The sequence below is a fragment of the Mycothermus thermophilus genome (assembly GCF_041956435.1).
Source record: "Mycothermus thermophilus strain CBS 625.91 unplaced genomic scaffold VTJ04scaffold_5, whole genome shotgun sequence".
NCBI lineage: Eukaryota > Fungi > Ascomycota > Sordariomycetes > Sordariales > Chaetomiaceae > Mycothermus > Mycothermus thermophilus.
Window position 1 is genome coordinate 1,832,955 of NW_027191431.1, and position 22,796 is coordinate 1,855,750.

The 22,796-nt window shown below is 55.1% G+C and overlaps 9 protein-coding genes and 1 non-coding gene across 10 annotated transcripts; 6 read left to right on the top strand and 4 right to left on the bottom strand.

The window, feature by feature from the left end:
* Window positions 1-1,616: 1,616 nt before the first annotated feature.
* On the bottom strand, window positions 1,617-2,332 carry VTJ04DRAFT_7717 (uncharacterized protein; the record flags this gene model as incomplete). Its single annotated transcript, XM_069366075.1, has 2 exons — window positions 1,617-2,099; window positions 2,198-2,332. The coding sequence occupies 2 exons, from the start codon at window positions 2,330-2,332 to the stop codon at window positions 1,617-1,619; spliced, it is 618 nt and encodes a 205-aa protein (XP_069217046.1).
* Window positions 2,333-7,756: 5,424 nt separating this feature from the next.
* Window positions 7,757-9,487, top strand: VTJ04DRAFT_7718 (uncharacterized protein; the record flags this gene model as incomplete). The annotated part of the gene is made up of 3 exons (XM_069366076.1): window positions 7,757-7,760; window positions 7,970-8,018; window positions 9,313-9,487. 3 exons carry the CDS (start codon window positions 7,757-7,759, stop codon window positions 9,485-9,487), a joined length of 228 nt encoding a protein of 75 aa, XP_069217047.1.
* Window positions 9,488-9,511: 24 nt separating this feature from the next.
* On the top strand, window positions 9,512-11,154 carry VTJ04DRAFT_7719 (uncharacterized protein; the record flags this gene model as incomplete). Its single annotated transcript, XM_069366077.1, has 2 exons — window positions 9,512-10,430; window positions 10,487-11,154. The coding sequence occupies 2 exons, from the start codon at window positions 9,512-9,514 to the stop codon at window positions 11,152-11,154; spliced, it is 1,587 nt and encodes a 528-aa protein (XP_069217048.1).
* A 32-nt stretch (window positions 11,155-11,186) lies between these two features.
* VTJ04DRAFT_7720 (uncharacterized protein) lies at window positions 11,187-11,518 on the top strand (the record flags this gene model as incomplete). The annotated part of the gene is made up of 2 exons (XM_069366079.1): window positions 11,187-11,228; window positions 11,276-11,518. The coding sequence occupies 2 exons, from the start codon at window positions 11,187-11,189 to the stop codon at window positions 11,516-11,518; spliced, it is 285 nt and encodes a 94-aa protein (XP_069217049.1).
* Window positions 11,519-12,315: 797 nt separating this feature from the next.
* On the bottom strand, window positions 12,316-12,681 carry VTJ04DRAFT_7721 (uncharacterized protein; the record flags this gene model as incomplete). Its single annotated transcript, XM_069366080.1, has 1 exon — window positions 12,316-12,681. One exon carries the CDS (start codon window positions 12,679-12,681, stop codon window positions 12,316-12,318), a length of 366 nt encoding a protein of 121 aa, XP_069217050.1.
* Window positions 12,682-14,630: 1,949 nt separating this feature from the next.
* Window positions 14,631-15,667, bottom strand: VTJ04DRAFT_7722 (uncharacterized protein; the record flags this gene model as incomplete). Its single annotated transcript, XM_069366081.1, has 2 exons — window positions 14,631-15,198; window positions 15,261-15,667. 2 exons carry the CDS (start codon window positions 15,665-15,667, stop codon window positions 14,631-14,633), a joined length of 975 nt encoding a protein of 324 aa, XP_069217051.1.
* Window positions 15,668-16,337: 670 nt separating this feature from the next.
* Window positions 16,338-17,678, top strand: VTJ04DRAFT_7723 (uncharacterized protein; the record flags this gene model as incomplete). Its single annotated transcript, XM_069366082.1, has 2 exons — window positions 16,338-16,661; window positions 16,716-17,678. 2 exons carry the CDS (start codon window positions 16,338-16,340, stop codon window positions 17,676-17,678), a joined length of 1,287 nt encoding a protein of 428 aa, XP_069217052.1.
* A 554-nt stretch (window positions 17,679-18,232) lies between these two features.
* Window positions 18,233-19,465, top strand: VTJ04DRAFT_7724 (uncharacterized protein; the record flags this gene model as incomplete). Its single annotated transcript, XM_069366083.1, has 1 exon — window positions 18,233-19,465. One exon carries the CDS (start codon window positions 18,233-18,235, stop codon window positions 19,463-19,465), a length of 1,233 nt encoding a protein of 410 aa, XP_069217053.1.
* An 835-nt stretch (window positions 19,466-20,300) lies between these two features.
* Window positions 20,301-21,916, top strand: VTJ04DRAFT_7725 (uncharacterized protein; the record flags this gene model as incomplete). The annotated part of the gene is made up of 4 exons (XM_069366084.1): window positions 20,301-20,408; window positions 20,463-20,540; window positions 20,617-21,465; window positions 21,521-21,916. 4 exons carry the CDS (start codon window positions 20,301-20,303, stop codon window positions 21,914-21,916), a joined length of 1,431 nt encoding a protein of 476 aa, XP_069217054.1.
* A 483-nt stretch (window positions 21,917-22,399) lies between these two features.
* On the bottom strand, window positions 22,400-22,501 carry VTJ04DRAFT_t109. The gene has a single exon. It is a non-coding gene; the product is annotated as a tRNA-Ser (tRNA).
* Between the last annotated feature and the right edge of the window lie 295 nt (window positions 22,502-22,796).

Sequence of the window (22,796 nt, forward strand, 5' to 3'; positions counted from 1 at the left end):
TCCTTGGCCTGCGGCGCTGTCCGGGACGTGCCAACGACCTCAGCACTAAAAACCCCCGCCTCAGAAGAATCTACTCCGTACAGCCTCTACTTCATTTCAGAACCAAGTTCTTCAATTAAAGCTCCGCGCTTCACTTCAATTAACCTGTCTTCTGCCTGCTACCGGATGCTTCATTGAATGATGCAACCACTCTGGGAGCGATATTCCCTTCTCCGCTTGCGGGTGTGATGGCCACCACGACGCCGATGGTCACCGTGGTAGGGAAGGGCCCGCCTGGGAGGCTGCTCTTCGATGACACTGGCTTCAGCCAGCTCGTCATCCTCTTCTTCACCTCCAGGTCTCCCAGAGGTGCTATCCAAGGGATCATGTAATAATCCTCTCAGCTCCGTCCCGTCGTCCTCCTCTCTCGCTCTAACCACCTGAGACCCGTTGTCCCCATCCCCCGTTTTGACCTCGTCTTCTTCCCGACCTTGACCATTATTAATACCAACCTGGATTGAACCAGATACGCTCAAAATCCATCTTGCGACCACGTAGATCCCGGATAAAACCGCCCAAGCGAACGTCGCTGCTAGGGTGGAGGCTAGAAATGCAGGGAGGATGAACCGAACGGTGGTCGACACCAGAGCGCTGCAGACAGCCAGGCAGAAGTGCGAAGAGGCGTATAAGAAGGTGTAAGCGAGGGCGGTCGAGGCTATGCTGAGGGGAAAGATGAGGAAGAGGGCTTGGATGGCGAGGAATGCCTGCACGGCGATGGTGGGTTATTAGTTGCGGTGCTTGCTCCCTGCAGGTTGAGGGATGTGCCAGAGGGGTCCCAAGCTGAGAGAAGGTCTGAGAAGATGGTCACCTGGAAAACCTACCGCCAGGTATGGACGTTGTGCTGCGTGATTCTGTATTCGTGTGCGCACCTCATGATGAAACTCTGGGGTGGAAATGCTCGTGATGAAGCCCTGGACATCTTGCAGTCCAGAGAGGAGAGGCGTGGCCATGGTGCCACTCCAGGGAAAGCCGCTGGTCATCGGCATGCAAAGGAATGTGTGTAGGAGGAGGAGCATTGTTCTGAATGGAGAGGGCCATGCATTGTATTTCACAAGGCCAAAGCCGAAAGAAACCTTCCGAGGGCAAAGCATCGCAGCGATAGCATACAGGGCGGTCGTCGTATGTAACACACCCGCCAAACTGGGCAATGCCATCGAATGTGCAAAACGCCTTGTCTGTGGTGACTTGGCATTGCATGGCCCGCGGCTTATGGCAACATTCATCAACTTACGCCGCGATGTGTTCCACAACCGCTCAAGGCAACCTGCAAAGGGAGTAGCAGAGGGGATTGAAGGTAAACAAAAGGGTTATGGTTATGCATAAACAATGCTGCATATGATCGGAGAAACAATAATAGCTTGCAGATTTCAGAATGCCTCTTTTTCAATGGGATGGGGTTTTGTGTCCCTAACTATGCTTTTGTGAAGACAAATTTGTGGTGAAATGCACCCAGATGCCCTAGTCTACCACTTGACCTAGAAGATGATGACTCTCCAACTCCGCCCGGTTCACAAACCATGCAGTGCAATGCCTCGGATAGTCCCTTTCGCCTCCCTCATCCTCAGTCAGACCTTGCCCTAGCCCTTGATGGTAGAATCACCAATGGCCTCCTGATATCCCTGATATCCCTCCTGTGGAGCACCAGAAAACAGAGGGATCTCGTCAACGTCGCGAGTCAAAGCCTCCCCGATCTCTTCGGGTCCCTGAAGTTGAATAGCCCCTCCGTTCAGAGCTTGATACCACGCCGCCTCCTCCTTTGCCCAGTTCTCTCCTCCATGAGCACCACTCTGACTCGAGATGGCAATCTCCCATGCCCATTTCAAGGCAAAGTAGCTGACCGCACCCGCTGCCCAGGTGAACGCTGCAGTGATCGAAGACATGATGAAGGCTGGGAAGATGAAAAAGACGGTGGTGAAGAAAATGGTGACAGACACCATCATGCAAGTAAATGCCAGAGCGACCAGTGCTGCAAAGCCGAAGACGGCTAAGGAGACAAGGAAGGTGGTGAGAAGGAGGAAAAGCGGGAAGGCCGTGAAGAGGACTTGGAAGGTAATGAAAGTCTGCAATTGTTCCGTTAGCTAGGACTGAGGCGTTGGGATCAGGGGGTTGTTTATATCCTGGTCCAGGACTTGGATCAATGAAGGACAAGTCAACTCACCACGAGGAATGGACGCTCAGAGGCGATGGTTCGGGCGCGAATGGAGATGTCTTGACGGGTTTTCGGCGGGACGACGTTGTCGACGAACTGGCGGGATGAGTTCACCAGCCCGTTGATGATCTCGAGGATGTCCATGGCGAAGCGTGATCAGACGCCGGAATGGTCGTGTGAATGACGTGATGTGTGATAATTTCTGTGGTTGGAATGAGGTCGGATTTCAGGCTTGTTGAAAGAAGAATGAGTTTGAAGTGAGGATCGCCATGGTGGTGTGTGAAACCGAGGGATGATCAGGCCGAGGCGCGGTAGTGAGTGACATGACGACGTTGTGCTGGCCCCAGCATGCCGGGCTTGGCACTGTGTGCGACTGTTTCCTTGAAGGGCAACTGACCATCCATGCCAGGGCCCAACCTCACTTACATGGAAAGACTCGATGAGCGCCATGCCACAATGCCAGTGTTTGGGCAATTTCTTTCACTTGAACCATGGTGGTTTACGTATTCAACAATTCTGGCTCTCACATGAAGATCTTTGTTCAGGTGCTTCTCGTACTCCAAACCCCAGAAAATACACCATGATGTCCTTTCCCCAGAATTCAATAAACTCACGGTTGGTACTACCATTATCCCTCGGGGGGCTTTGGGGTTCAAGCAGCCAACCTGAAGCACATGCTCGAAATGTGTGAGAGAGTATGAGTATCAAACCTGGGGCCCTAAAGTGAGTGCATGCCTGAGCTTGTCTATTTTATTTCTCTTAGTAACCACTGCAACCTCCATGATCCAGCGTTTATACCCTCCTCGCCAGCAATTGCCTTCTCGGAACTTGCCGAAAAATGGCAACGCCATACCAACCACGAAGCTGCTTGCTTCTGATTTTCGACCCTATTCTTTGAAATAGGAGCCGGCTTGCGCAGAAAAGTCCTCCCAATTTGGCCTCAGGGAAGATGCCGAAAATCACCAACGTCACTCCATCTTAAGTCCACAAGATGCATCTGAGTTCCAACCAGATTGAAGACACTGCTGCCCTTTCTGCTGAGCATGCCAATGATCTTCTGCGTGCTCCCATGCCTTCTGTGGCCAAGCCATGATAACAGTTCACATGAGAGGAGAATGTAGTCCATCCCATGCGCTTTGAGGATCCGAACCATGTCCACAGGCACGTCCACGACGTTCCTAAAGTTGCTGCTCCCAGTCTTGGGGCCTTCACCCCCTTTCTCGTGTGATGATGTCCCGCAAGCAGGCCAAGCCTCGCTTGGCCTGTATCCATCTCCTACGTCCCCCTCTGTCAACGATGCCTTGCACCAGCTGCTCAATCTGCTTCCCATTCTCGCCATAACCTGCGCCTGGTTCAAGGGTCGCTGTCCCTCGTCTCGCGGATTGTTATCCCTCGTCCTGACCATCGCCCCGGATACTGAGCACCGCCCGATTCGGCCGCTAGACCCGCGTCCCTTCAGGGCAAACCCCACGCCACTGTTTTTCTTAATCTCCTTTCTGGTTCTGCGGTTCTTTGGGTTCCCGGAAGCTGGTGGAAACCTTCGCCCTGAAGAAATTTCAAAATCGGAGCGCGTTATTCGCCGCCATTATCTTACGCCCCGGTCCGTGTTGTGCTTTTCGCCAGGACCCGCCTCCGCCGAGGCTGGCTTGTTGTTTTCTTCTCTTTTTGGCGCCCACCAAACCCAAATCCTCTTCCTCTTCTTCCCCTCGTGCTTCGTCCCGCGTTCTTCCTCCTCTTTTCTTCCTCCTTCAACGCCACAACCATCGGGCATCTGACCCGTGATGCTCCGATGATCACCACATGGGAAACGATCCTCCTCTCCCTTTACATTCATCTGTTTTCCTTCAGTTGTCTTCGTTTTCATCACTGAGTCCCTCCTCTCCATCCACCTCTTCTTTCGTTTCTCCTCATCATCCTCCCCAATCCGCTTCCGGAGTCGGTCAGCCATGACGGAGTTTCTTGGCTGACCGGCTTCGGGTTGCTATCTCTCCCTCCTATCTTCCTGTTGGTCCTTCTCTTCGAGCTCAAAATCTCCTGGAGAGGAATGAACCTGAAGATGGTGAGGTCAGTATAATGTCTCCAAGTCCCGGTCTCGGACGAGGCAATCACAGGCAAGTTTCCTTCTTCCTTTTCTTCTTCCTCCCAAGTCATGATGACGCATTACTATTGGGGAATCCTCGTTTGAACCTACACTTTCTCATCGAGGGTAATGAAACAACAACATACGATTTCTCTGATCCGGGCGCCCAAGGGACCATCCTTCGTCAAGTCACCGTTGTTACAGCCGCTGATGGACCCTCCATGACCAGCTCTTCGGAGACCTCTCCCCGGACCAGGACAAACTGACTTCACTGGCCATTGTCAGCGTCATTTGCGACAGGCAAGTTCCGTTTCATTTTCTTCCTCTTCCCCTACACTCATGATGACTCAAAACCCGTGAGTTTTCCTGTTTGAACCCTCGGTTCCTCATCAAGGACGATGACGGCAACAATGAAGCTTCATCTGATCTGCCACAACGAGAACATTTTGCCGCAGATCACGGTTGGCACAGTCACTGATTGACATCGCTCCAGGAACTTGTCTCCATCCAAAAGGATTGGTTTCACTGGTTGTTTTCAGCACGATTTTACAACAGACAAGTCTTTATTTCTCGTCCCTCACCAACTCCTCTTCGGCGGTTTTGGTTTGACATTCGGCTGTCTTGGTGGTCCTTGGAGTTTGCTCCCGACTCAGTCTCTTAGGAGCATTCCTCACACCAACCTCGATATGAGTTGAGAACACCAAACAACGAGGCAAGTCTCCTGCCTTTTTCTTCCATTTTCTGCCCTTTGCTCTTCCTTCTCTTTCTCATGATGAGAAAACGTCACCGAGGATTCATCCCTTGGAAACACTGAGAACGGCTGTTTTGTCCACGTACCGCAGGCCCTTGGGCCTGTGCGAGTGAGACCGGCCACACTGCTCTCCCAAGTCCCTCGAGGGCTGCGGCTCAACCCTACCGCGGCACTCAGGGACTTAATCTCGAGCAAAAGCCCCTCGGGGTATCTCAGCTGCTTGGTGTAACAACCGGCATACTTTCTGTGATGGATCGGGCTTTATCCTAACAACGACGAATACTCTGACCGCCATCATTACTCTCACATTTTGCACTCAGCAATGACCATAAACAGTGGCTGATCATCAACCTCTTCCTCTTCCCAGGGCCGCCTTGACCAACCCTGCCTACCCTGATCACTCTTACGGGCTCAGGTCACAACAAGTCCAGAGAATGGCGAAGAGGTGGATGCTCTTCTCATTGCTCACAGAAAGCCTTTCTGTCCCCCTTTATGCCCGTCTGGATGCATAATGAATGATTGGCGGTTGTTTTGAACTGTGTACTCGACTACAGTAATGGCGTATCTATGAGTTGCTTCTGAGGCGTCCAGAACCCCAAAACATGGTCAACGCATGATGGTCTCAATCACATCTGCTGGCTGTTTACATACTTCTCAGAAACTTCATCCTCGACGGCCACCAAGCGTACAGGCAGCGGCATACATCACCGTAACTACTCCGGTTCTCAACTGCCTCCCAAAACCCGGTGCCAGCATGATGACCCAAAATTGTCACATGTTCGAAATGAGCCTGGTTTTCGGTATTCCGGATCCAGGTAGATGATCACAACAAATCTTGTCTGACGATGCGCCTCAACCTTTCCCAAAATCGCCTCTTCAATCCTGATTGTGATGGAACTCTGCTGACCGTTGTTTATCCTCAGGCACAAGCCGAATCATTCTCAAATGTCTTTGCTTATCTCGGAGCGCAACAAGGTGAGGCTTCTATCTCTTTCCCCTTTCAACACGGCACATGATGAGAACACAATTAAGCATTCGAGCCTGGTTGCTACAAACCATGCACATGAGAAACCAACCTTGGAGTACTTCTGAGCGGCCGCATATTTTTGGACCTTTTCTTGAACATATAAACCATGATGATCGTTGCTACCCATTGGGACCCTTTCCCTCCAGGCCTCTAACCTCTTATACTGTGACATAGTCAGAGCCCAGACCTGAACGATGGCATATGCAGAATGAAGTGAAGGAAGCGATTGAATTCTTCTGAGAAACTATCTGAGTCCCAGAGGGCCCGGAAGCCCTGAATATATACACAGAGAGGGGTGGCGCCAGGTGGGCCATCTGGGCCGCCAGAGATGGAGGCTGAGAACTGAGGCTGGCTGACTAAGCCAGACTCAGGCCCAAGCCGGCCATATCCTGTCATATATACACTAGTTCAGAAGGTGCAAAGGCAAGTCAGCCCTGAACCCCCATACCCCTCTCCCTGCGCTGGGGTGATGACCATCCTTGACTTTTTGAGCTCGACGTGTTCGAGCAATGAAAATTACAACCATTCTTGTCGGTCTGATCGCTCTCCCAACGCCGATTCAACGTCTGTCAACGAGCTGGATCATCGTGAGATCTACTAACTGTTCTCCGAGTCTCCCCCAGTGCCAGAGAGCAAACGTCAGGTTGCTACCTCCCTTCTCTTGTCCATTCAAGGGCTCCTGGGCGGATTCAACGGCAAGCACTCAATTCAGCTTTCTTTCATAGAGGTGCGTCACCCCATTTTGGTGTTTGGTCAATGCCACAACTTTATGATGACTCCATGCGCGTGGTTGGTTGGATCGAGTCTCAGGACCATGAGATAATTAATCAATGATTTTGTGTCTGATCTGTCGTTACCGACCAGGACACGTTGTCACCATTTTTAATCCTCATCTTAATCACTGACTGGCAAAGACTTGTGCATAGGAACCTTCGACCTGCTTGCCCGCCGCAGGCCATCGTCGACACACGGAAAACCTCGTGTATGTAGGTAAGCAGCGTCCAAGTTCCTTCACCACCTAGGACGAGATTTATGATGAAGTCTTTGTTCCAGTCTTCTCTTTTTTCTTCTGAGGCCACGACGGCAATGAAGTTTAACGCCTTTCTGACGATCCCCATTGACCGCCAACGCTTCCGAGCAAATTTCCCTTGTTGCCTTCTGCTAGCTGGACATAAATTTCCTTGGCATAGAAGGTCTCACTTGAACGACAAGACAAACCAGACTGGTCTAAACGGTACGTTGCCTCCTCATCTTGTGACCTGGCCTGAGAGCGGCCCGACAAATAATGACAATCCACTTGCGCTGAGCCTGGGAAATTCGCATTCACAACAATCATATAGTAGCATGATGAGATTTACGATGGTGATCTTCTGAACCAGAGGCCGCTCCTCGAGATAAAGTTGATTGATTACGCGGAACATCGAGAAGATCTACCCTTACTGATCGTCGGGCTGCTTTCCCGGTGTTCGTTCTGCTGTCGTAACGCTGTTCCGAGCGGATCCCAAGCTCTGAATTTGCTGACAGATTCGAGCTAGGAACGGCAAGCGTCTGTTCTCCCTCCTCCAGCTCATACTGCGGTTTGACGCGCGGCCACTGTTTCTTCAGGTCTGGCATTGCCGTCCATCCACTGGTGGGTGTTTGGTGTGGCTAATAGAGGCGGCGATTTGCCATCTTCTTATTGATATCGAGCAACAAAGTCTCCTCGAGACCATGGGCAAGTGCTTCATTCCCCCTGACCCTTTCATTCTTCACTCCTCCTCGAAGTCGATGATGACTATCACACCTCAAACTTCCTGAGAGCCAGTGGCTCAGAGCCCTTGTGCTCAACATGAGAGATAAAACATTGCTGAGACGCATCATGCCATTTACAATCACTTCACGCTTGGATGTTCTTCTCTCACTAACGGCTTTCTGGTTTCCTAGACTCGTTCTCTTCGCTGCCCTTGGTCAATTATTTCAGCTTCTGTGTATGGTTAATTAATACCTTGTCCGAGGCTAGGGCTGGTTTCCTTTCCTTTATACCCTCTCATCTTAGAATTTCGCTGGCCACTGAGCTTTCCTCACTGAAAACAGCGGGAACCCAAGAACGCTGCTTGGGGCTCATGACGCATTCCAATGGATGACTTGGAACATCCGATACACTGGAACCCGAAACCTGAAACTTGGTGGTGGAGAAATCGGGGCCATGCAGGTTAAAGCATCAAGTCATGCTGCCGTCCAACTCGAGTCAACGGTCTCTCTCCATACCAAGCCAGAAACGGCCGAGAGTTACGGAGCAGCACAAATGAAGGAGACAACAAAAGTCAGGGCTGATGTTGAACATGTACTCGGTAGTACATGCAGTCGTTACAACAACTTGATCTCATGGCGAATGTGTGAGCAGCCTTGATCGGACCTACTCCAAGATCTGCTGTCTCGGAATGCATGAGCCGGTTGAACAACGTTTCATGATGCTCCAGGCGCCAGGCTTGGGCATGCCAGTGTTGCTCTATGAACTCCACCAGAAAGTAAACGGCCAACAAACCAACCAAACTGCCACGGTCCGCGCCGCATTCCAGAGCCGAACAAGCGAAAAGACTCCGGCCTGGAAATTGCCCGGTGCTCACCGCCGCCCGGGGATGGAGGCCAGCACCATGCGACTCCCAATTGTTCATCCTCGCCGCCAATTTCGCTCGACTAGGGGCTGTTCTGGGCAACTTCTGGGCAGCGGCTGGGCAGTTGGCGGCCAAGAAGTTCGCTACGCCAGATGTGATTGGTTGCTGGGCGAGGATCACGTGAACTTGGGCTGTCGCACAACGCTGCGGCTGCCTCAGCCGCCGGCCTTCTCTCCAGGTTTGTTTTCCACCTCTTGACAGTCTTGGGTGCGTAAGGTGGCCCGACAAACGAACTCGGATCCCAGTTGTAGATGGACTGTTTGTTTGGAGTTATTCGGTGCGGTGTACGGAGTACGGCAGACTCACCGTAATGATGAGCGTTGATTTCTTGAGACGAGATGAAAGTTGAATTGAAATGAATGGGAAATGGAACGTCACATCGACCCCTTCAGGGTGGGACTTCCAGGATGTTTCCGCATTTGAACGGCTAGCTTGCGCCCCTTTACAATTGGTTTAGTGCGCTTCCACAAGGGGCTGACGGTTCCCCCTTAACTGGGGCCCATCCGTCATCCAGACTCCATCCTCCTTCTTTTTCATCTCCATCCTGCGTCGAGTCCCTTTTTTCTCCTTCACGACACTCCCTCAAGCCTTTTTTTGTAATTGACGACGAAGGCGGCTGCAACTTGTTGCTGCTCACCCTTCGATTCTGACACTCGTTGACAGATTCTTTTTGAACCTTTTGTTTCTTTTCCTCCGCCCTACTTGTCTCAGTTGCGCGTTTTCTCAACGTCGCGTCCACGTCAACACGACAGTCCAACGAAACCACAACATCGACTCGACCGAATAATACAATCTCGAAACCACCTTCACAATGCGCGTCGCTTCCGCGTCCTTCGCGGCCTCGCTCCTCCTGGGGCAGGCCTCTGCCGCTCTCCCGCCCATCATCATGAAGGGCACCAAGTTCTTCTACGAGAACGGCACCCAGTTCTTCATGAAGGGCATCGCCTACCAGCAGGAGTTCGGCGCCCCCGGCGCGGTCGCCACCTCCAAGGACGTCAAGTACGCCGATCCCCTCGCCAACCCTGCCGCCTGCAAGCGCGACGTCCCCCTCCTCAAGGCCCTCAACACCAACACCATTCGGACCTACGCCATCGACCCCAAGGCCGACCACGACGAGTGCATGAAGCTTCTTGACGAGGCCGGCATCTACGTCATCAGCGACTTGTCCGAGCCGGAGCTCTCCATCAACCGCGACGATCCCAAGTGGAACGTCGAGCTGTACGAGCGCTACACGGCTGTCGTCCAGAGCCTGAGCAAGTACAGCAACGTCATTGGCTTCTTCGCCGGTAACGAGGTGTCGAATAACAACACAAACACCCCCGCGTCGGCGTTCGTCAAGGCTGCTGTCCGCGATACCAAGGCTTACATCCGGGACAATATCGACCGCTGGATGGGCGTCGGCTATGCCGCCAACGATGACCCCTTCATCCGCATCCAGATCGCCCACTACTTCAACTGCGGCCCCGAGGAGGATTCGATCGACTACTGGGGCTACAACATCTACTCGTGGTGCGGCAAGAGCAGCATGGAAGAGTCGGGCTACGACAAGCAGGTCGACTTCTTCCGCAACTACTCGGTCCCCGTCTTCTTCGCTGAGTACGGCTGCAACATCCCCAATGGCGCCGACGGCCGTATCTGGGACGAGACTCTGGCTCTCTACTCGGATGAGATGACCGACGTCATGTCTGGCGGTATCGTCTACATGTTCCACCAGGAGGCGAACGACTATGGTGAGTCTTTTTTGTCTTTCGGTGTCAAAATATTCGCACCCGCTAACCATCCCCAGGTCTTGTTGAGATTAAGGGCAACCAGGCCAAGACGATGAAGAACTATGACACCCTCAAGGCCGCCATGGCCAAGGTCGACCCCGCCTCCACCAGCATGGCCGCTTACACTCCCACCAACTCTCCCCAGCCCTGCCCGGCTGTCGACGATGATTGGAAGGTCAAGGGCAGCGTCCTTCCCCCCAAGCCTGACCGCAAGCTCTGCGACTGCATGTTCGAGTCTCTCTCTTGCAAGCCGGCCGAGAATCTCAAGGTTAAGGACTACGGTGAGATCTTCGGCTACATCTGCGGCCAGACTCCCGAGGCCTGCGTCGGCATCATGGCCAACGCCACCACCGGCGTCTACGGCGCCTACAGCATGTGCAATGCCCGCGAGCAGCTCGGCTACGTCCTCGACCAGTACTACCAGCTCCAGGGCTACACCACCGGCGCCTGCGACTTTGACGGCAAGGCCAAGCTCACCGGCGCCGGCAACGTCCCTGCCTCTTGCGAAGCCGCGCTTGCCAGCGCTAGCTCCGCCAATGCGGTGGCCGCCACCTCTACGGGCGAGGTTGCCCCTGGCGAGGAGGAGGGCGACGAGAACGCCGCTGCCGGCCTGCTCGGCCAGCTCGCCGTCGGCCTGTACGTTGTCGGCGCCATGGCTGTTGGCGGTGCCATGGTCCTCCTCTAAGCGTATGAGGATGTGATGCATGGTTGGGGGGCATGGATCTGATTTGTTTTCGTCGATGGCTTTTTCGTTCTTCGGTATCTTATGGGCACGGATAAGGGTTTTCTGGTGGTTTCATCTTTAGACAAAGATCAGCAAAGAATCCGTCCTGGGGTTTTGGTTGGTTTTTATCTCTTACGTACTTGGCCTGCCTACCTATTTACAAAATGGTATTTGCGTAATGCTACTCTGGCTTTCAGGAGGTTTTGGGGGATGTGGATGTTTGCGAGAGGGACGTGTTGGGGTTGAAGGGGAGGAAATGGTGCGGCGGAGTGAAAGGATTCGCGTCGTCTGCTTAGCTGCGTTCCGTTATTCTAGGCACACATGAAATGTGAACACGCGAATGCAGTTTCGAGGGTTTCTGATCCATCTCCTGGTGCCTTTGAATGATTCTGAGTGACAATGCCGGCCGCGAGAATGTCGCTCGCGTTGACTGTCAACCAAAGCTCCGCCCCTTGACAGCGGAATACCCGCGAATAGATGGGCTTTCACACCACATCTGGATGTTTTTCTTGGTTGAATGGAAAGCAATGTAATGTTGTGGGCATACGAGCCAGATTCAGATCGTATTATTCATCGACCCCCCTGAGATTCTTAACCGAGTGGGCTTTTCTCACTAGCCCTGGTGACATTAGATCGTGGGTATGAGTGAGCGACAAGGTCGGCCGGCCTTTGCTTCCCACCCCCAATTGTGTCTTGTGTGTTCCTCGCTAGCCGGACACTTGTTGCCAGATTTTTACACATCCCTTGCCTCCCCTTGACCAGAAGTTGTCAATGAGCCACTACAACGGACAGCGGTTCATAATCCAGCGGATGGCGATTTCGGATGACGACTGGGAGAAAACCAAGCCGAACGAAAACTGGTTGCCAAGTGCCTCTCGTGTTTGGTCTAACTGCCACTGGTGAAGAGGCCTGTCCCCCAAGATCTCGGCGGCTGTTAGTCGGTCAGTCACCATTGAAAAAGGCTCCGAAAAGGCAAGGTGCCGAGAATCACCCACCCCAGGTTATTGCCCAGCCTATGCTGTGTCCTCGTGTTGCAGGTTGTAACGGGGGAGAGGCGGAGAAGCTTCTTTTTTGCCCTCCTCCATCATGCCCAGTCGAGAGAGACAGCGAAGGCGACACATCTCACTCAACATCCATCTCCACCTCACCCTTGTTCCCTTCCTCCTTCCCCTTCACGGCCTCCTCATCCACCTCCATAGTCCCATCCCCCACAATCCCGAAAGCCGCCTCCATCTCCCTCTTTCTCCTCTCGACATGACCCCTCATCCTCTCCAGCTTCCGCAGCTTCTTCTTGCTGATGGCCGCCCTGGGCCCGCTCGTCGGCAGCAGCCCGGGCCTGGCACCGCGCCTGGCGTCCTTCTGGGCCTCCTCGCCGCCAATGTTGCGGAGATGGGCGCGCTCCTGGGCCTTTTGCTTTTGCTTGCGGCGCTTGGCGGCCCGGGCGGCCAGTCGGTTTTTGGAGATGAAGTTGGGGTTTTTGATCGTCATTGTTGTTTAATTTCCTTCCTTGTTTTTGGTCGGTTGATGAGTCGAAGGGGAAATGACTCCGAAAGTGGTGCTTGGTGTTGGAGTGAAAGTTTGGTGGTTGAGCACTCGTGAGTTTGCTGAGAACCTTGAGCGCTCGAGATCCAAAATTTTAGTGGGCCCTTTGACTCTGACGACGAATCAACGAGGGCAGGTGCCAGTTGGCATCCTCTACTGACAGCTGGCAAGCCAACCAAACCAAACCCCTGGGAGCAACAAACAGCAAGCCTCTTGACGTAAACAGAGAGACATATGAGACTCGAGGTAAAACGGAGTTCTTACGATTTACTAACAGAACCTCTTATACAGCTAGAGGCTCTAATATATGACCAATTAAGTTCAAGGTAAGACAAACCACACGCCAGCTCCCCTCACAAAAGCTCGGTCCAAACCCCTTCAGTCGATGACATGCGGTCAACAAAACAAGATCCACCAATCGTAAGAGGAAAAGAAGAGGGAAGGACAGCAGGAATAAGTACAGATGCCAAGTAAAGAAAGGGATAGAGCATGAAGAAACAAGAACCGAAAACGAGGGTTATGTCGACATCGTCAAAGGTTATTTACCTGTTGTCAATGTCAGCAACCGCCAAAGACTACCAAATCAGAAAGTGACACTCACTTCTGTTCAGTGTGGTCCCGCAGCCGACCCATTACGGTAGCTTGGACAGGGACTCTGACTCCCCCGACTTGCCTGAAAGAGGCTCCGTGTCCAAACCGATATCTTCCTTCGGCCTTTTGACACCCAGCCTACACGGGTATTCGCCCGCCGCAGAGAGTCTTCTTTTGCGCTGGTGTTTGTCGAAGAGACCGGCATCGCGCGAGGTCAACATGCCATGCCACTGCAATCCAGGCTGGGCATCATTTGGGTTCCTTTCCTTGAGTACAGATCTCGTGACAATCGGTTCAGGTTGTTCCGGATTTGTTTGTCCGGCAGGCGACTTGGGATGGTTGGCTGGTTTGGGTTCATCATCCTGACAAGCTGGCAGCTGGGGAGTGAGGGTTGATTTGGAGTTTTGATCCTCCCGGAGAGAAGTATTGGGACCGGTGCCAGGGTTGGCAATGTTGACTTTGGCTGGCGCCTCAGCAGTCATGTTCTGACTCAGAAGTCCTTCGGAGCGCTGATCCTGTGCCAACCACGCAGATTGTGACAGAGACTCAGAGAAAGAGTTTGCACTCCAGCCTCCCTCTAACGACTTGCTGATCGCCCCAAACACGTGCGTAGGCGGTCCGAACTCTCGAGGGAGCATCACCTTGGCGCCGTGAGCCAAAAGCCGTGGCGCAACATGGGGGTTTTGGGAAGTCAAAAACCTGTCTGGGGAGATTCCCCAAGGACAAGGGATATCGAACGTGGGCGACATGGTTGAATGTACGAGAGTCAAATCCAAGGTTAAAAGCTTGTAGGTTTATTAGTGTAGGATCTGAGCATTCAGGGTCCCATCATGACCTGGATCCTGCGAGGTTGAGACATTCTGTCTCGAGCCTCGTCGGCCTTCCAATTCTGTGTTTCCCAGAAATTCAAGGCAGTGACTCCTGGCGATAGGCACCAGGGACAATCGCAGCCATGCCCAGAAATGACAAAACTGGCAACCGTGATTCCCGACGCACCGATTGAACGCGGAAGGAATTCCTCTCGCCAGGCTGCTAACCCATCCGAGCGTGTCTCCTTCCTGTACGAGCAATGAGGACGATTTGGGGATCGGCCCGACGCCGGAAGCTGGAGCGTCGGCCGGCAAGGCCACAGTGCATCTCCATTGCATCTCCCGGAAGCGGAATCCCATCGAGATGGGTGACATGAGCTCTTGTCTCTGCGTTCACCTCCGGTCATCTCACAGTGTCCAAAACGTCCAGCTCGGCAGACGAGGGGCATGGTCGTCCATGATACTTCGAGTCAACAGCTGACACCCCCGACTCCCTCAAGTCAACGCCATGGGACCCATTGGAAGGAGGTGGAAAATGTTGGCCATCGCCGGAGCAGCTCCCAGGTTCCCCGGGTCATCATCCACAAAGGTGATTCGATGTCGCAGCCCCCCTGGGCCCGCCTCAAACCAATCAGACTCTTTGTCTCCAAACAGTGACATGTACGACTTTGGCATCACAACCTCACACATCCGCAGGTTCTTCAACCGGCCTACCGGACCAAGGTACGAATCCCTCAACTCCGCCGGAGAGGGCGTCGAGTGCGTCGGCGACCAACGCGGCATGAGTAGGGCGATGCGCAAACGAACAAGAGAAGGCATCTCAGCCAGGGCGTCCCAAAAGGCCTCGTAGGCCTCGCGGCCGCGGAAATGCGGAACCGTGGTCTCCTGGTTGCGGTCAAAGGGAGCCACCTCCCACTTAATCTCGAGCTGCTGGATCAGTGACCATTGCTTGGGCACCTTGACCTGCAAGCTGCGGATGTCGTCGACTGGCAGGCGCCGGCCCCTCGTGTTGATGATAAAGAAGACATTCCGCTGGTAAAGAATTGGGTGGCCTTCGATGAGTCTGGATCGGGGGTGAGCGGGGTGAGCGAGGGAGTATTTCATGGGATGGGGAATGACACTGACGCTCTGCGGCAGGTGAAAAGCATCGAGATGTCAAGGAGGCGATGACGTGTGCCAGTAAGGCAATGGTGTTGGTGGGCGACAGCGCGACTGAACGGGACAGTGGCTGGGTCGTCTTCACATAGTCCGTGGCGCCAGCGGCGCCCTCTGCCGATCTTGTTGCCGCGAACAGGATGGGGCACGAGTTCGAGATGAACTCGCCGATTCCCAAACAATTCAGCGAAGATGAGGGCCCGCAACTCGGCTGGGAGCGTTCCAAACAACGGTGACTGGGACTGTGGGTTGGGCTGAGAGATCGACTTCAGACCTGAAGGTGAAGGGCGTGGGCCCCCTGGGACTGAAGGCGCTGTGCCACCATGGGCCGCAGTTGCTGGTGGAACAGGAAAACGAAGCGGACTTATCGAGCCCATGTCCTCTGTCTTTAGATTCGAATTCTCTGCTTTCTGCCTTCGATGTTGATGTTGGAATGGATGGGAAGGCGTGTAGTTGAAGATCAAATGGTTCAGGCGCTGAAGGCGATCAGCAGATGGTGAGATCCTGGATGGACATCACCCCAGGCCCTGCCTCAGAGGACATCGAATCGGCTCACAAGTGGGTCTGTTTAACACAGCGGGCATCCCGTCCTGCCCGCCCAATGGCCTAGATCCCCCGACCGATGAACCGGCAGCCGGACCGGCTAGCTGAGCACCAGCTGTTCTGGAATTCTCGAGTTACACAAGCGGATGTAGTGTAAGTGGGTGTTGGAAGCAGCATACCAAAACACCAAGCACATCGAGAACAAGGAGCGCGCAACTGGAGGTAAACGTCCCTCTTGGCGTTTCCAAATGCCAGGAACCCTGGATGAAGTAGCAAGAGTTCGCCTCCCTGGCCCCCAACCTTCTCCAACTCCCCCGCAGTTTCATGTCATTAGCTTGATGTTTCCGGCCGAGGTCCGGGGTCTTCTCTTGGGGGGGATCTGCGGATTTGGCCCGACAGTACTCGATATAGCAGGCACCAGGCCTTTCGTGTTACAATGCCGCTCTCCAATTCATCTCACTCCTCAACAAACCTGGTGTTGGTGATTAAGTGAACCTCGACAACATGAAGCTGGTGCTGATATCGCTCCTCGGAGCGCTCCTGGCCTACTTCCTGTACTCCATCGGGCCGGATCTCCAGAGGGCGGTGGTTGTGCTGGGCGTCTTCCGCAAGTATCCCACCGCAACCATCACCAAGGACGAGCTGGTCATCATCCCAGACACGGTCAATTGCGAGGACCTCCACTACTATGCTCCTAGCGGCACAATCTTCACGGCATGCGAGGACGACGCCGATGTGCGTTTCCGGTGGTTCCCTCCGCTGGCCAACTTTGACGATCCGGAGCTGGCGGGACGTAGCCAGGGTTCGATTCATGTCATTGATCCCAAGGTGCGTCACAGCTGATACCTGTCAAGCGGGAAACCTGAGCTAACCATCCTGCAGACCATGACATCGAAGAGGCTGAAAATGGAGGGCTTCGAGGGCCCCTTCGTCACCCACGGCATCGACGTGACCCCCGACCAAACCTCTGATCAAGACGAGGCCGTGTACATCATTGCCATCAACCATAACCCCGAGACCCAGCCGTCCGGTGCCAAGGGGCCGCACGCCCATTCCCAGCTTGAGGTCTTCCACCACGTCGTGGGATCTTCGACTGTCAAACATGTCCGCACCGTCTGGCACCCTCTCATCCGCACGCCCAACGACGTCTTCGCGCGCAGCCCCACCGACATCTACGTCACCAACGACCACCGGCACCGCGACCACGGCCTGATGCGCACCGTCGAAGACCTCTATTACGGCGCGAAATGGGGCGAGATTGTGCACCTCCAGCTCGACTCCCTCTCCCCGTCGTCCTCCGCGGACCCCTCCGCCGGCGTGACGGCCCGCATCGCGCTGACGGGGCTGCACAACACTAACGGGCTCGGCCACGGGCGCACCGAAGACGAGATCCTCATCTCGAGCGCCGCCAGCGGTGTGTTGCACATCGGCAAGCTCCCGGCCAAGGACGACCACGCGGGCAACATCACGGTGGTCGCGTCGATCGAGCTGATCCACGTCGCAGACAACCCAAGCTACTTTGCCGATCCGTACGCGGCGGAGGGCGACGATCGCAGCGGGTTCCTCGAGACGGGCGTCTCGCAGGCTGCTCATCTCGCGGCGAACCAGCGGAATCCGGACGCTTTGGACCCGGTCATGGTTTCGTACATCCGGCCGAAGGCGGATGCGCCAGGCGGGTGGGAGAAGAGGGTGATTTTTGATGATGACGGGACGAGGATTCGCACCGGGAGTGGAGGAGTGCTGGTGCCCTTGGATCCCAAGAGCGAGGGTGGGAACAGGAGAGCGTGGCTGGTTGTTTCGGGGTTCATGTCAAAGGCTGCGGCGGCGGTTAAGGTGGATTTGTAGATGGTTGGCGTAGTCAGCCAGACCGGGAGTTTGATGGCGTTGGCCTTGTGGAGATACTCGAGAAGCTAGTCTACCTCGGTACTGTACACACAACCGAAAATATCTACTCACCTGTTCACATACTGGTGATCGCCGACGGGGAGCCGTGATCCTTTTCCCCGTCCACAGGGTGTCCCTGACATCATGAAGTACGACGTTCTACTTTTAGTCCAACCAACACCGGGGCCGGATCAAATCCCGAGGCGCGGCACTTGTGGTTCCACTGGACGGATCTGCTGTTCGTTTCCGCTTGTCTCACTGGGCGATGTCACTGCCGGAAGCGGCCCGCAGGTGGCGGGACCCAACGGCGGGGACATGACGGTGGGGTCACCGCAAACATGCAAGTCAGGTTTCCAAGCCTCGGGTTGAATCATGAACTCGGATATGGACAGCTCGGGCGGGACAACTTAAGGTACAATAGAAGCGCGAGGTGCCCAGCAATACGGACATCCCCACACCCGCTTAATTGTCACTTCACACCACCATAGTTCAACCTTCGTTTCGAGAGTACCACCATGTCCAACCTCAACACTGTCATCGACGACGAGATCCGGCAACGCCATGCCGAGATCTCGTCTCTCAACAAGCACATCTTCGACAACCCGGAACTGGCCTACGAGGAGCACAAAGCTCATGACGCCTTTGTGGCCGCTCTCCGCGAGCTCGGCTTCGAGGTCACCCCACACGCCTACGGCTTGGAAACCGCCTTCTCGGCCGACGTGGGCTCCGGCGGTCGTCTGGTTGTCTTCAACGCCGAGTACGACGCTCTTCCCGGCATCGGACATGCCTGCGGGCACAACCTGATCTCGTCGGCCTCCTTCGCCGCCTTTCTCGGCGCAGCGGCCGCTCTCAAGGCCTCCGGAAAGCCGGGCCGCCTGCGGCTGCTGGGCACTCCCGCGGAAGAGGGGGGCGGCGGAAAGCTCAAGCTCATCGAGAACGGCGCCTACACCGGCGCGTCGGCGGCGCTGATGGTGCACCCGGGCTCGGCGCGGCTGCTGCCGCCGGGGCTCCGCGGCATCGCGAGCATCCGCATGCTCGCCAACGTCAAGATGCGCACCTACTTCAAAGGGCGCGAGGCGCACGCGGCGGTGGCGCCGTGGGACGGGGTCAACGCGCTCGACGCCGTCTGCCTCTCGTACAACGCCATCAGCATGCTGCGGCAGCAGATCCGGCCTCACGAGCGCATCCACGGCGTCATCCGCGCGGGCGGCACCCGCCCCAACGTCACGCCCGCCGACTGCGCGCTCGAGTACTACGTGCGCAGCGGCACGCGGGCGACGGCGCAGGCGCTGTGGGACCGCGTGCAAAAGTGCTTCGAGGGCGCGGCCATCGCGACCGGCTGCTCCGTCTCGTACGAGCCGCTCAACTCGTACGCCGACGTGCGGCCCAGCAGGGCCATCTGCGAGGAGTACGTGCGGGCGATGGACGAGGTGTCCGGGCCCAAGACGGTGGTGCTGGATGGGCCGGGAGCCGCAGAGGTGCTGCCGGGGAGCACGGATATGGGCAATGTCTGCTACGAGTGTCCCGGGTTCCACGGGGTGTTTGGCATTGAGGCGCCGGCGGGTGCGAGCAACCACACCAAGGGCTTCACGGCCGCAGCGGGAACGGAGGATGCCCTGGCGCGCGCGATTGAGTGTGGCCGTGGCATGGCCCGGGTTGCGTGGAAGCTGCTGGAGGATGATGCATTCGCGGAACACGTGCAGAAGGAGTGGGAGGCGGACATGAAGCTCGCGGCGGAGGGGCACTGAAGCTCAGCACAAGGTGGTGTGCAAGGTACCAGGACGTGCATGCATGGCTTGGCGTCACATGCCGAAAAAGAGAGACGGGAGTGTGTAAGTAATGGAAGGGTTAGGGTTAGGTGTAACAAAGCTTGGGTTTCTCTGTCATGTTTTACGCATTCCAGGATGGACACAACCGTCAAGTAATTTATTACGTCTCCTTGTACGTACCACAATACGTACACTAGGCCTCATGGATTCAAACTGTGTTGTTCCACGATATGCACGATGATCGCATCGTAAGCAGACACTTCCCCATACGGCACCCGCGCTTGGACAGCATGGGAAACACCAAACTTGGGATGACAGGGCCCCATCTGCGTCATCGCCGGCCAATCGGCGTCATGGTTGTGCATGGAGCAAAAGTCTTGGCTCTGTGTTCGCTTTTCAAAGCCGGCGGAAAGTCCGACTTCGCGGGAGGAGGCCTTCGGTTCGGTTGCGTCGAGGGATCCGAGACATCCGCGCTCCTGTCATGTAAACCGCTTCCCCCACGGCCGGCTTCTGTAGAACTCCTCCTTTTTTTTGCTCCCGTAGAGACTGTACACACGTCGCGAACGGCCAAAAACCACCGCCCTCGCCTGCTGCAGTGACCGTTACGCTAGTCCATCATCCCTGTCTCGAGGCGTTACGCCTCCCGCGCTACCGATCGATCTTCCCGGCCGTCCCTCCAGTGAGTACGGTGCACTTACAACCTCGAACTGCCCGCCCGTAGAACTGTTCAACGACAACCATGGCGGTCCTCGCCCTTCGGCGCGGAACCGTTGCTGTGTCTTGCTCGCTTCCATACCTTCGAGTCTCACCCGCCATGGCAGCGTTGGTCGCTGCGGCGGCGTTCTTACCCACGGTATTGGGCCATGAAGGTCACCACATGGATAAGATTCCCGAGGGCATGACGGTCTCTCCTGATCCCATCGTGCGTCCACCTGATCCGAGTCACTTGGGATAAGATCAGGGCTGACAATCCCAGGACACAATACTATGGATCCATATATTCTTGCAGATGCTCGCTTTTGGCGTCCTCTTCCCGCTCGGCATGGTTCTGGGGGTACGTGCGAAGTGACCTCCGTTACTCATGTTGGATGCATTCTGATTGACCACGTGCTGTGCTCTGTACCCATTAGATTATCAAAAACCGATGGCATGTCCCACTACAGGCTCTTAGCACCGCCATCGCCCTCGTCGGCTTCGCTCTCGGCCATCTGCACGGCGGCCGGCAGTTCAATCCCAAGAACGTCCACGCCATGGCGGCAACCCCGCTCTTCCTCCTGCTCCTCGGCCAGGTCGTCCTGGGCATCTACCTCAAGCTGCACCTCGAGCACGGCGTCCACGCGCGTATCCGTCCACCGCTCCGTCTCGCCCACAGCATCAACGGGAAGGCGTTCCCTGTGTACGCCTGGGTGCAGATGGTCTTTGGCGGGATCACGGCCATGGGTTTCTGCCAAGATGACCACCTGGGCCAGTGCTTGGCTCACTTCATCATGGGCGGCGCCTTCATTGCCTACGGCGTCGTCTTGACCATCCTCCTCCTGGTTGGCCAGGCGTGGCTCCGCCGAACGGGTCGCAGCCAAGAGTTCTTCGACAGCGCGGTGATCGCGGCCTGGGGCTGCATCAACACCTTCACCGAGCACCGCTGGGGCACCGACTGGGTCAAGAACGACTGGCAGCACACCACCATGGGCATCATCTGGTGGAGCGCGGGGTTGGTGGGCGTCTGGTTGAGCAGGGACCGCGACGGCAACCCCAAGCGCAACTTCGTCCCGGGCTTTGTCATCCTGATCACTGGCTGGGCCATGTCCGCCCATCCGCAGGATCTCATGTACAGCGCCATGACCCATACCATGTTTGGCTACACCTTGATGGCCGCCGGCTTGGCCCGCATCATCGAGGTCGCGTTCGTCCTACGTGATAAGCCGTGCATCGACGAGAGCGATGAGACCAAGACACACAGCTTCCAGTATATCCCCGTCTATGTACGTTTTCCCCCATTACCTCTGCCATCCATAACCGACTAACACCATCTACCAGCTCCTCTACGCCGCCGGCTTCCTCTTCATGTGCGCGACCGAGGAAAACATGGCATTCATGGACGCTTCGAGCATGGACGTTGTCGCCTACATCCTTGTCCTCTTCAGCCTCGCGTCCCTGCTCTTCCTCTTCGTTATGACTTTGATCCACGTCTACGACCGCGCCCAGCCCCGCAAGGTCCACGGGCACCCGCACAATGGTGTGGCCAACAGCGGCCGTTCGAGAGACGCCCTGCGCGATGCCAACGAATTCGAGCTCGAAGGGCTGGTGAGCGACGATGAGGACGAGGAAGCCGCGACGCGCAGGAAGCTGCTGCACCGAGAGGCCATGGAAGATGAGGAGGGGTCGGTGAGCAGCCCAAGCACGGTTGGGGGGAATAACGAGCGGTCGGTGTAAGGGACTGGGGGCATAGGAGGCTTATGAGTCAGGAACGTTTTTGCCTTTTATTTATTCATACCACACGGGACTGGTTGGCGGGGTTGCATGAGTTAGGGGACTGATTTGGCGATTTTACAGCAACAACATGTATGGAGTTGGTGGTTGGGTTTGGGAATGGATGCATTTATATGACGGATCGGAGCGGTGGAGAGGGAAAAGTCTTAGATACCTTGCTTGATTCATTTAGACGGCTAATTGGTTAATTCCTATCTGCTTCTGACAAGTCACAGCAGGACGAGCTGTGATCAAATGTTTGGTGTTTACATTCAGGGGGAATACGAGGACGGCATTACAATCGCAGTTTTGGCCGTCCGACAAGATGCAGATTTCTGAACTACATTCAGGCTTCAGCAATCGACAGGGTCTGTTGCGATTCCAAAAATGACAAGAAATGCCTAGCAGTGCTCAAAAAGCATAGTGTTAACAAAAGGCAAAAGAGAACGTCACCTGTAGGATTCGAACCTACGCTCCCGAAGGAACTGCCTTACTTGCTTTCCGGTGGGGAATAGCAGGGCAGCGCGTTAACCACTCCGCCAAAGTGACTTCGCTCTGGTGGAATGTCAAAGTTTGTGTGCTCAAATAGACAAGAACTATCGCAGCACCTGTGTGAACAAACTTCCAAACCTCTGTCTGAAGACTTGCGTGGTTTTTTTTGTTCTACGAACTATTTCCTCTGGGGGTAGTAGTTGATCGTGATTCAAACTCCAGTCTAGGAAGTAATTGTTGGTCGAAGTGTTAATTCTCTTCCCCCGCGACATGGTCTTTGTCGTGTAAGCTGCGGCTGGTTCCAGCAGTACGTGAGTAACTACTACAAAGTACAGCACAAACAGAGTATCGC